This window comes from Sinocyclocheilus rhinocerous, unplaced genomic scaffold (genome assembly GCF_001515625.1).
Source record: "Sinocyclocheilus rhinocerous isolate Xijiao unplaced genomic scaffold, SAMN03320098_v1.1 scaffold299, whole genome shotgun sequence".
NCBI lineage: Eukaryota > Metazoa > Chordata > Actinopteri > Cypriniformes > Cyprinidae > Sinocyclocheilus > Sinocyclocheilus rhinocerous.
In genome coordinates, this window is record NW_015652998.1 from 3,277,289 (window position 1) to 3,289,766 (window position 12,478).

The window sequence follows — 12,478 nt, forward strand, 5'->3', positions numbered from 1 at the left end:
AATAATAATAATTCATTATATTTATAGCGCTTTTCTAGGCACTCAAAGCGCTTTACACTGTCAGGGGGTATCTCCTCATCCACCATCAGTGTGCAGCATCCACCTGGATGATGCGACGGCAGCCTCAGTACAACGGCGCCAGTGTGCTCACCACACACCAGCTACAGGTGGACAGGAGAGAGAGATAGAGCCAATTCAGTGGATGGGGATTATTAGGAGGCCATGATTGACAAGGGCCAGTGGAGAGAATTTGGCCAGGACACCGGAGATACACCCCTACTCTTACGAGAAGTGCCATGGGATTTTTAATGACCACAGAGAGTCAGGACCTCGGTTTAACGTCTCATCCGAAGGACGGTGCTTGTTGACAGTATAGTGTCCCCGTCACTATACTGGGGCGTTAGGACCCACACAGACCACAGGGTGAGCACCCCCTGCTGGCCTCACTAACACCTCTTCCAGCAGCAACCTAGTTTTCCCAGGAGGTCTCCCATCCAGGTACTGACCAGGCTCAACCCTGCTTAGCTTCAGTGGGTAACCAGTCTTGGGCTACAGGGTGTACAGGGTACAATAATCCACAAGCAATCCACACGAATCCAGTCCATCAGTTAACGTCTTGTGGAAAAAAAGCTGCGTGTTTGTAATAAACAAATCAATTATTAAGCATTTTTAACTTCAAATTGTTGCTTCCAGCTAAAACATGTGTCATCTATCCATAATATTGCTTTCTCTGGTGAAAAAGTTGTCTAGTCTGATTTGGGAGAGAAATATGCACAGATCAAGCACCATTTATATGCGAAAACAGTTCAAAATAGTTCTAGACAAATGTGTCAGTAGATTTTGATGTGAGAGGAAAACAGGACATGGACTTTTTTTTCCCACTGGAGGAAGCGTTATTATGGATTATGGACTCATATTTTGTCCAGAAGCAATGGTTTAATGTTAAAATGCTTTGATGGATTAGTTTCTTACTAACACGCAGCTTTTCGCTTAACAAGACGTTAATTGGTGGACTGGAATCGTGTGGATTACTTGAGGATTATTGTAATGTTTTTAGTTGTTTGGACTCTCATTCTGACGGCACCCATTCACTGCAGAGGATCCCATTGGTGAGCAAGTGATGAAATGCTACATTTCTCCAATTCGTGTACCAATGAAGAAACAAACTCATCAACATCTTGGATGGCCTGAGAGTAAATTTTCAGCAGATTTTCATTTTGGGTGAACTATTCCTTTAAATATTTGTTAAAGCATAATCATAATCACCAGAACTATTTACAATCAGACTAAGGGTGAACGTTCCTTAATTGTGACCCTGGACCACAAAACCAGTCATCCATTTTTCGAAATTGAGATTTGAATAAATAAGCTTTCCATTGATGTATGGTTTGTTAGGATAGGACAATATTTGGCCGAGATACAACTATTTGAAAATCTGGAATCTGAGGATGCAAAAAAAATCTAAATATTGAGAAAATCGCCTTTAAAGTTGTCCAAATGAAGTTCTTAGCAATGCATATTACTAATCAAAAAATAAGTTTTTTCATGGAACATGATCTTTAATTAATATCCTAATGATTTTTGGCATAAAATTAAAATCTATAATTTTGACCCATACAATGTATTTTTGGCTATTGCTACAAATATACCCCCGCGACTTAAAACTGGTTTTGTGGTCCAGGGTCACAATTATTTGTAGTTTTGGCACATACAACTGTGAGGAGGCAGGGCTGCTGGGAATGGAGTCTGCAGTTGTGTGGAGCTGTACAGAAGAGGATGCCGTGTGCATGCTGTAGCCGTCCTCGCTCTCGCTGGCCGGAGGATCCAACTCTGTTTCCCCCTCTGGCTCTGAGAGATAAACTCCGTCTCCATCCTCTTCTCCCCCACAATCCTCGACTCCATCCCCTTCTAATCCAGCTTTCATCTCCGACACACTGCCCTCCTCGGCATCACTCACGGCCTCCTCCTCCTCTTTCACTTCCTGTTAACGAGGAGTGTAAAAAAAAATACTAAAAAGGGCAGAGTTAATGGTTTCCGGGCCTATATGTACTCGTGGGTGGTACATTATGTGTTAGCGTATGCACACAGTCACAGCATCACCACACCTTTGAGTGCTGTTTTATCACAGGGTCATCTTCTGACCGTGTATCTGGAAGAGAATGAAACATCTGTGAGTTGCTGCCAAAATCGTGTTTCCAGGGGGTGCGTGCAAACTAGGGTTCAAGTTAACGTATTATCACATGCAACATTATGTCTTATGTCAGTGACATAAGAGTGTCCAAAATAAAGAAGAGGAATAATATTTTACAATTTTAATTTCAAATTCATGTTCTTAGAAATGTACTCTTTGTATTCTTGTTGGTTTCATATGGGTTAAAAAAGGTTTAAATTTAATGACTTGAATGTAAACATCTTGTCGTTATTTTACGCAATGTTTTAAATACACGTTTAATGTATTTTTTTAAATAAATATTGATTTATTACTTATAAATATGGTTTTTGGGAGGTCACACCACTTGACATTTTACCAACTAAACTATCATTGTCTTGTCTTAAAACTTTCAAATTACTGACCTTGACAGACATGAGAGTCTATGATATAATTTCCTGTTTTATCTTGAACATTTTAACAAAACTATTTTTCCCCCTAAGAAATACTCATAAAAGACTATGCCAAACTAAGGTTTTCTTTGCAAAAATTTCATAACTTGATTTTGTTTTTTCATTTCCATTTTTTTTTCATTTGGACAGTATATATCTTTGACTTTAGTCCCAAAAATGTATGAATTTTAATTTAGAAATGAAAAACGTGTTCATCACAGAAGAGGTGTATTGAAGTATACACTACCATTCAAAAGTTGGGGTAAGATTTTTTTAAATGTTTTTGAAAGAAGTCATTTATGAGCACCAAGCATGTATTTGATCAATAATAGTTTTTGTTTTTTTAAACAGTATTTGTGTATTGTGAAATATTATTAAAATTCAAAATAAATGTTTTCTATTTGAATATTTTTTTTTAATGTAAAAGCTGAATTTTCAGCAGCCATTACTCTGGTCCTCAGTGTCACACGATTCTTCAGAAATCATTCTAATATATGCTGATTTAGTGCTTAAGAAACATTTATTATTATTATTATTAATAATGTTGAAAATGTTTGTGTAGCTTCATATTTTTGTGGAAACTGTGATTTTTTTGTGGATTCTTTGATGAATAAAAAGTTCAAAAGATTTTTATTTAGAATAGAAATCTTTTGTACCATTATAAATGTTACATCCCAGAATAGAAGTATTAATTAAAAACAAAATGTACTCATCCTAAACTTTTGAACAGTAGTGTACAATGTTCACTTTCACCACTGTCAATCCATTCAGCTAATTTGCCCTGGTGTAAACGCAAAACGTGGAGTACCTGATTGAGACCGTGTCCATTCATCAGTCTCGCTTTTGATCACAGCATGCAGTGATTCTGGCTGCCCATCCTGGGCCTCATCAGTGTGCTCTGGTCTGAGGGCATCTGGGTCTGAATGGGCTCCTGCTGTTGGAGTGGGGTCTTGAGGAACAGAGGGGACAGTGGTGGACGGTGTCGTGTACTCCTGTGCACATCCACTGCTGGATCCACACATGTCAAGACCCTCTCGCTTCCCCTCTAACAGATGCAGGGAATGTGGGTCTAAGTCCTCTGAAGTGCTGGAGGGCTCGGGGCCACTGGGCCTGAAGGGGTCGGGCTCCCAGGTACCTGACAGGTTGTGACCCGTGTCCTCACACAGAGACAGAGCGGCTTCCACCGCTGCAGCATCCAGTGCCTCGGCATTCTCGTCACCCTTCGTCAACACAAAAATGATTTTTTTTGTTGTTGTTGTTGGACTATGCAAGAAACATCAGACAGATGGGAAGATTTGAGTAGTAATGGTTTAATGGATAATCGTGTATTTCTGTAACTAGTTTGATGCACTTTGATATTTTATTTATATCTTTCTGCTCAGTATACTGTTTTCCTTGTGTTCAAATGGTAGATATTGTACCTCAAAGGAAAAATTTCTAAGTAGATTTAGAAAACTGATTTTGTCTTACAAATTATTATTATTATTTTTTTTACAAATTCATGTTTTCAAACTCAGAAATCCTACATACTCAAAAATGATTTGTTTAATTATCATTTATCCATAATGTTGTTCTTGAAAGACTAGCTCATCCTCACTACTGAGCTACTATTGTGCAGCTATTGTGTCTATTTCCTTTTCTTTAAAACATAAATCATAATTGCTTATACATAAATACTATAACTATAAACATTATTAGAAACATTTTTAAATAAATAACTGCACATACAGTTCAAAAGTTCAGTCAGTATTTTTTTAACTACTTATATTCAGCAAGGATGCATTACATTTTGACAGTAAAAGTGACAGTAAAGACATTTATTATGTTACATAATATTTCTGTTTCAATGAATACTGTTCTTTTGAACTTTCTATTCATCAAAGAATCCTGAAAAAAGCAAAACGACTGTTTTTAACTGATAATAATAATAAATGTTTCTTGAGCACCAAATCAGCATATTATAATAATTTCCGATGGATCATGGACTGAAGTAATGGCTGCTGAAAATTCAGCTTTACCATCACAGGAATAAATTACATTTTTAAATATATTACAATAGAACACATTTTTAAATCGTAATAATATTTCACAATATTACTGATTTTGCTGTATTTTTACCAAATAACATGAAATATTAAATATTGTATATTTAAAAATATAACATTGGACATCAAGAAAAGAAATTTAATAATTGAAAAAAAAAGCATGATAAAAGTGCATGTCTGATTTACCTTCTCTTCAATAATGGCTATGATGTCCCCAACTGTCTCTAAGTCCAGCTCCTCTGCCATATAGGACACAGTCACCAGGTCCTCTTCCCCTAAAACTGCCTCCTTATTATCCACTGAAGCCATGGGGGCTCCATCACCTCCTGTTTAAAGTATTAGACACATATCAAACCCACTTTAGACAGTGCATTTAGACAAACATTTGTGTTCTAACAAACCAAACAAACAAGAGACAGTCGAGCAAGGGCACAAAATAGTTAACACATCAGCTATGATCTAAAGATGGGAGAAGGATAAGACAGTGTCTACAGTCTAGAGACCTGTGCCGAGCGGGGCAGCGGTGTCCACTGCAGAGGTGGCAGCGCTGAGGGCGGAGTCTGCAGTGCCCAATGAGCTCAGCTGAGAGGGAAATTGGGCGGGGCCAGCTTCCAGCAGACGAGACAGTGTGGGAGCACCTGAGACACATGCGTACAAACACAAGTGCGGCACGACGTACCCACACACACACACACACACGGTGCACAGAGAGAGCGAGTTAGGCGTTAAGCTGGAAGAGATACCCATATCATGACTCTTATACACAAAGACAGAAAACACAAAGATGCTGATACAGAATTTGTCACTTCGCTTCTACTGCTCAGATGCTAAACTGTGACACTGCTAGACTCGCTGTACAAACAAGTGTGTGTGAATTCATACCTGTCGCTGCCTGAGAGGCAGGGAGCGAAGAAGTCATCATCTGATTATCGTGACTCCCTGTAAGTTGACTAGACGGAGATTCTCCCTCAACTGCCTGCAATAAGGATTTTCTTTAGATTGCTTTAGATTTGACTAAAAAAAAAATCCAACAGTCGTAAACAGGCATGATACAAGAAATTTGTGTGTCCACACTGAAAACAAAACCACTCAGATTTATGTGGAAGAAAGAAACAGCTGCATCACTTTTGCAGGGTTTCCACACTTCATGACGTTTCCAGTCATTGTGGAAAAGGACTTTTAAAATGTTTATTTTTATAAAGATTGCTTTCACAAAGAGCCAAAGAAATAATTTATATTAATGACTACGATTTATTTTAAGCATACAGAATGTGAGCAAATTTATATTGATTATAGAAATATGAATGCTTTTTTTTCATGACCTTTTAATATTTTATTAATTTTCATGTTTTTTCATACCTGAAAATAACACTTTTGGCATTCCCTGGTATTTTGAGGTTTTTTTTTTTAGAACCATAGGAGCCCTGCTTTTATTTTTCTGTCACTTTATCATATATCATAGTTACGACACAAGTAAACTATATAAACTATATAACACTACTGTTCAAAAGAGAGAATTTTTTTGGTATACTTTTATTTACAAAGGATGCATTAACTATGCATGACTATACATGTATAATGTTGCAAAAGATTTCTATTTTTAAATAAATGCAGATCTTTTGAGCTTTCGATTCATCAAAGAATCCTCAAAACGGTTTTCACAAAAATATTAAGCAGTAGAACCATTTCAGCATTGATAATAATAATAAATGTTTCTTGAGCAGCAAATCAACATATTAGAATGAGTTCTGAAGGATGATGTGACACTGGAGTAATAATGAAAAGCTGAAAATTCAGCTTTGCCATTTCAGGAATAAAATGCACTTAATTTTATATATTAAAATTGAAAGCAGCTATTTAAATTGTAATAATATTTCACAATATTACTGTTTTTACTGTATTTTTTAACATATAAATAAAGTCTTAAATAGTAAATACCACTTTGATAATAGAATTTTCACATAGAATCTGCATCCTCTTCACTCAAAGCATCATAATGGTAGCTAAAAGTGTTGCTAAATTAGCCAAAATATATTTTACAGTTTTTATAACGACACAATGTGTAGAACTTTGTGAATTCTGACCAGTCTGGGGCTGGTGGGCAGAAGACTGCCTTTCTTCAGCAGTTCTGACAGGAGAGGAGAGGGAGGCGGCGTGATTTTCTGACCCAAAAGCTTCTTCTGTGTTGATTCATCTAGCAGTGACCCCAAACTCGCCTCTACCACTCCAGGGCCTGGCAGCACCGTCAGGGGCACAAACACTGTTGATCCTGCCCCCTGCACCGGGGAGGGATGATTATCAAAATAAATGACAAATTCAAATTGAAGAATTAAAATATAAAAATTCAAAACAAAGAAACACACAGTTGTGCTAGGATCTCCAGATGAGTCTCCAGTAGGAAAATCCAAGCTCGGAGAGCAGGCCCCAGAGGGGGAGCGCACTGTCACACTGGCCACACGTTTAGGAGTGTTCTTCACTGCCTGCCTGGCTGAAAAAAAAAAGATAAACAGCTCTTACTATTAAGCATTTATGATGAACTGAAACTACATTTATGAATAACGTTTTTTCCTCATTTAGAATCTCAGATTTGCCCAATTATGAATAAATGCTTAAATACGCATTCATCATTTTAGTAACCCATCTCTTTAAGACAATGACCAAACCAATCAATGCCAATGACACTTTGTGGGCTTTTTTTATATACCCTGGTACGCTGCATCTGTGGCCTTTCTTTTCACTTCAGCTTCCTCTTCCTCTTGTTTTCTGCTCCTAATGGACATACAGAATTTAAATCACTAAACTGACAAGCATTCACTTACAATCTTAAAGGGATAGTTCATCAAAATGAAAATTCTGTGATTATTTACTCAGCTTCTCTTTGTTGCATTGTTGCATACTGCTAACTAAAACTAAAACGATTTAAAAAAAATCGATAATTGAAATAAAGCTGAAATAAAATAAAATAGAAATGAAAAAGTTAAAATCCTAAAAAAATAGAAAAATAAATACATTTCAGTTACTAATACTAAAACAGAAATATAAATAAATTAAAGCTAAATAGAATTTAAAAAGGCACAAAACAAACTTATTAAAACTCAAAATATAAAAATTAAAACTCAAAATATTAATAAATACAACAATAGTATATAAATATATGACCATGCACTATATTGATATGATTTGCATATGATAGCTTTATGTGAGGAACATAATGAAAGTCACTATGAACTGATGTGAATGAAAAAGATCTGGGTTTTTTTACTAAATTAAATTAACAAAATAAAATAAAATAAAAAATAAAATAGCATATAACTAATAAATAATATAAATGACAATTTGGGGTGGAACTATTCCTTTAAATGTGGTATATTTATAGCAGATAGGAAGATAAAACTGCCTGAGTTGACGGTGGATATACCTGGTACAGTGATTCTTACCGTACAATTTTCTCCCATAGCTCCTCAAGTTTAGAGTCCAGATGTCCTGCCTGGATGAGCTCAGTTTCTCTCTTCAGTTTCCTAAAGGGACACAGTAACAGAGTTACAGTCAGCAGAAGGCAGCCGTTGGTCCAAGTAAGTGTGTGAACATTTGGTACCTGTGCTTCTCTTGTGTGTCCTTGATCAGTCGCTTCAACTCCTCTATTCTCTCCGCTGTCAACCTGCGAACAATAACGTCTTCCACCGTCTCAACCACCTCCCCTTTTTCACCTCGCTTTCTCCTGTGAACGTGCAGACATAAAAGAGCACCATTAAGTGCTGTCAGAAAGGAAGTGGATGTTGGAAGGCAAATGAACAGAAAGTGGACTCACTTTGGGGCCTCAGTTGTCTCCAGGAGCTCAGAGTATTGTGATGCACAATGCTGTGAAGAAAGAGAGAGTGTGTTATAAGCATATATCACATAATGTATAATGAATTAATCCTTAAAGGGATAGTTCACCCAAAATTACAAAGCATAAAGCATTGGAAGACTTGGAGTTTTATGGTCTACTTTTGGGGCTGGACAAGCTGAGTCTCCATCCACTTTCATTGTATGCAAGGGCAGCATACTTCAAAACTTCCTTTAAAACTATTTTTCTGTTCCACAGAAGAAAAAAATCATACAGGTTTAGAACAAAATGAGGGTGGATTTTTTTTTTTGAGAAAGCAATATTATGGATGGAGGACTTATTTCTTACAAACACACCGCTTTCCACTTCACAAGATGTTAATTGATAGACTGGATTCGTGTGGATTACTTGCGGATTTATGTTTTTATCAGCTGTTTGGACTCTCATTCTGACGGCACCCATTCACTGCAGAGGATCCGTTAGTGAGCTAATGATGTAATGCTAAATTTTTCCAAATCTGTTCCAATGAAGAAACAAACTCATCTACATCTTGAATGGCCTGAGAGTAAATTTTCCGCAAATTTTAATTTTGGGGTGAACTATTACTTATAATTTTCCATGTCGTTGGATTGTTCTACTGCTCTCCGAATACCTTTTGAGAGAACCAGTCAGGAGGGCGTCCAGGTTCTGCAAATGGCTTAATGGCTCGGCTCACAGACACCCTGGAACAACACCCGTGTACAAAACACACGACTGTGATGCTGCATGTTAAATTAGGCTGATTTGAGAATAGCCAGATTCGCTTTACTGAAATTACAGCAGTGGTTCTCAAGGGGTCCTTTACAATTAATGGAAATAAATAAGTTAAAGTTAAAGTAAATTACATATTTCTAGTTATACAGTATATCTCTAAAAATTGTATCAGTTGTGAATGAAAGTTTCTTGCTGGTGCTTATTTAAGTCTCACGTAATATTTTGGAATGTAAAGAAAAATACATTATGCAATTATTTATTTTATTAGAAAAATACCGTATGAGCTTTGTAAACCAAATATCTTACATACTATAAATGACTTTAAATTATACATAAATTAAACATAATTATGCATACATTTGGAACAAATCAAGCAGTAAAATAAGCCAAAACAACTAAAAATCAAGATATTTCTTATATGTAATATTTATTTATACTGAATTTACATTTTTCTAGTTATGCCATGCTCAAAAAACAAAACAAAAAAACACAAACAACTGGAAAAGTCATGGGGCCTTTGAATATTGTTGTGGACAATGGGGGCCTTGGAGTCAAAAAGGTTGAGAACCACTAGATTAAAGCAATGATATATACATGTAAAAAAAAAAATTTTTTTTTAAATCACCAGTTTTGGTCTCCACTCTTCATGACAGAGGAGGCGAGGCACAGCTTTTCCCTAACTGACCATGGCTCTGTTGGGCCCAACAGCAATTTATGTTCTGTCCAAAGAATTAAAAGACAGAATATAAAGAGAAGAAAGCATTTGAAATGTAAACAGCATTCAAACACATCTGTGCTGCGCTGTGAGACGCATTATACAACAGAGGGTGGGCAGTTTGACATCTAATAATGATGCCGTTTTAGATGGTCGACACATCATCGGCATCTCACATTCCTCTAAAAGATGGGAAATGTGATGTGCTCACGAAAGCTAGTCATAATCTCTGTAAAGTGTCCAGTGATTCGGCCAATGAGCGTCATTACTGTAATCACGACTTCTGCGTGTCGAATCCCACAACATGCACGCGCACCGCTGAATCCATTATGCACGCGCTTGACATGCATCAATTACAATCTGCCCTCCGCTCCACGCAGGACATACGCCGTACATGCATGTGTATGATGACAATATAGAGAGCAATACTCACTTCCAATTCCGCTCGCCATTTTGTCACGACTTGACTGTTTTCTATTGCTCCTTTGACATGACAAGTGTCTGGCTATCAAATGTAAATGTGCATATCCGGTGTGAATTTTCCAACAATCATTTTGCTCTAAAGGTCTGCATAACGCCAGTGTAGTTAAGTCACATGTGCACTGCTGAATTTATAAAAGTCTATCATTTTGACCAGCATTTTGCGCTGGCATGCACATTTATGAAGTACATTTTCTTAATACTTAAGAACTGGAAGGTATATCAATGTAATTGAATGACGTGCTGTTTGTAATATAATACTAAATATAATAATAATAATAATAATTATTATTATTATTATTATTATTATTATGAGCATTGGTATGTTTTTTTCTGGTTTACTAAATTCAGTTGTGAATGAAAGTTTTTTCCTTATTTTAGTCCCATGTAATGTACTTTTTGTGTGTAACGAACATCCATTATTCAATTACTTGTTTTATTTAGATAATACCATATACATTAAAACAAGTGGACATTTTTCAAAACAACATTCCTACATTTTTATAAATGACTTTATACATAAACCCTTCGGAACCAACTAAAACCAAAAAGGTACTGAAAACTTTGGATACTTTTATTTCATTATGATATGCCGAGGTATTATATGCTATGAAGAGCGATTTTACCACAATGAAGAAACAAATTTGTCAGCAACAAAAATATTAATAAGAAGACGTAATGAGCTGGTTCACATGAGCAGCACCTTCGAAAATCAAACATTGTATTATAGCTTTTATTTTGGCTGGCTGATCCTTACCGGAAGTGAAATGAATAAAATATATTTATTCAGATACATTTATTCAGAACGAAATCCGTGTTGTTTTTGATTGCTAAATCATTCATTATAGGCTATTATTAATCACAAAGTTTATTGTTATTGAACAATGAGTTTGAATCCAGCATGGATGTAGTACGTGATGGAGTGTGTTGTATGAGTATGTTGCCTGAGCGAGCGAGCAGGGGGATTAGCTCAAATGGTAGAGCGCTCGCTTAGCATGCGAGAGGTAGCGGGATCGATGCCCGCATCCTCCAATGTTTTCGTTTTTCTGAATATCAGTGCTCTGGGTATGTTATATTATTAGTGACTACAATATAGAAAAATATTCCAGAACTGAAAAAACCTGTTGAGATTAAACACTATACAAATAGACTTCATTTACAAAATATTTTATAATAGTAAAACCAATTGCATACTAAGTATCCAAGGACGGTCGGTCTCAGCTGAGCCGTGCTGACATCTGTTGACTACATCATGTGTATTGTTAAGTGTGCAATCAACTGCGACTTCATTTATCTATGACATATCATTATATCGATTTATATTATTATTTTGTGTCTATTGTTTTTTAAAAAGCATATTACATGTTTATGTTTATGGTTAAATAAAATGAATAAAAATGTTTCTTCAAAGATGTGTTTTTTTTGTGTGGGATATGATTTGATTGATATAATTTATCAGATTTAATTTATCTGATCAAAAGACACTTCAAATGTAAAATGTTTTATTAAAATTAATACACACAAATATTGAAATGAGTACACGCACACACACACACACATATATATGTGTGTGTGTGTGTGCGTGTACTCATTTCAATATTTGTGTGTATTAATTTTAATAAAACATTTTACATTTGAAGTGTCTTTTGATCAGATAAATTAAATCTGATAAATTATATCAATCAAATCATATCCCACACAAAAAAAACACATCTTTGAAGAAACATTTTTATTCATTTTATTTAACCATAAACATAAACATGTAATATGCTTTTTAAAAAACAATAGACACAAAATAATAATATAAATCGATATAATGATATGTCATAGATAAATGAAGTCGCAGTTGATTGCACACTTAACAATACACATGATGTAGTCAACAGATGTCAGCACGGCTCAGCTGAGACCGACCGTCCTTGGATACTTAGTATGCAATTGGTTTTACTATTATAAAATATTTTGTAAATGAAGTCTATTTGTATAGTGTTTAATCTCAACAGGTTTTTTCAGTTCTGGAATATTTTTCTATATTGTAGTCACTAATAATATAACATA

At 35.6% G+C, this 12,478-nt stretch overlaps 1 protein-coding gene and 1 non-coding gene across 2 annotated transcripts in view; one reads left to right on the plus strand and one right to left on the minus strand.

The window, feature by feature from the left end:
* The window catches only part of brd8a (bromodomain containing 8a), a 15,009-nt gene extending 4,492 nt beyond the window's left edge, over nt 1–10,517 (minus strand). The window contains exons 1-15 of the mRNA XM_016521549.1: nt 10,374–10,517; nt 9,851–9,944; nt 9,125–9,194; nt 8,455–8,504; nt 8,242–8,364; nt 8,084–8,164; nt 7,351–7,415; nt 7,010–7,134; nt 6,731–6,922; nt 5,529–5,622; nt 5,150–5,284; nt 4,833–4,972; nt 3,410–3,821; nt 2,106–2,149; nt 1,713–1,981 (exon numbers count right to left, since the gene is read on the minus strand). Of these exons, the coding sequence (XP_016377035.1) occupies nt 1,713–1,981; nt 2,106–2,149; nt 3,410–3,821; nt 4,833–4,972; nt 5,150–5,284; nt 5,529–5,622; nt 6,731–6,922; nt 7,010–7,134; nt 7,351–7,415; nt 8,084–8,164; nt 8,242–8,364; nt 8,455–8,504; nt 9,125–9,194; nt 9,851–9,944; nt 10,374–10,392 (1,913 nt within the window). The 5' untranslated portion in view covers nt 10,393–10,517. The remainder of the gene's footprint in view (nt 1–1,712; nt 1,982–2,105; nt 2,150–3,409; nt 3,822–4,832; nt 4,973–5,149; nt 5,285–5,528; nt 5,623–6,730; nt 6,923–7,009; nt 7,135–7,350; nt 7,416–8,083; nt 8,165–8,241; nt 8,365–8,454; nt 8,505–9,124; nt 9,195–9,850; nt 9,945–10,373) is intronic.
* Nucleotides 10,518–11,379: 862 nt separating this feature from the next.
* trnaa-agc (transfer RNA alanine (anticodon AGC)) lies at nt 11,380–11,452 on the plus strand. The gene has a single exon. It is a non-coding gene; the product is annotated as a tRNA-Ala (tRNA).
* The last annotated feature ends 1,026 nt before the right edge of the window (nt 11,453–12,478 follow it).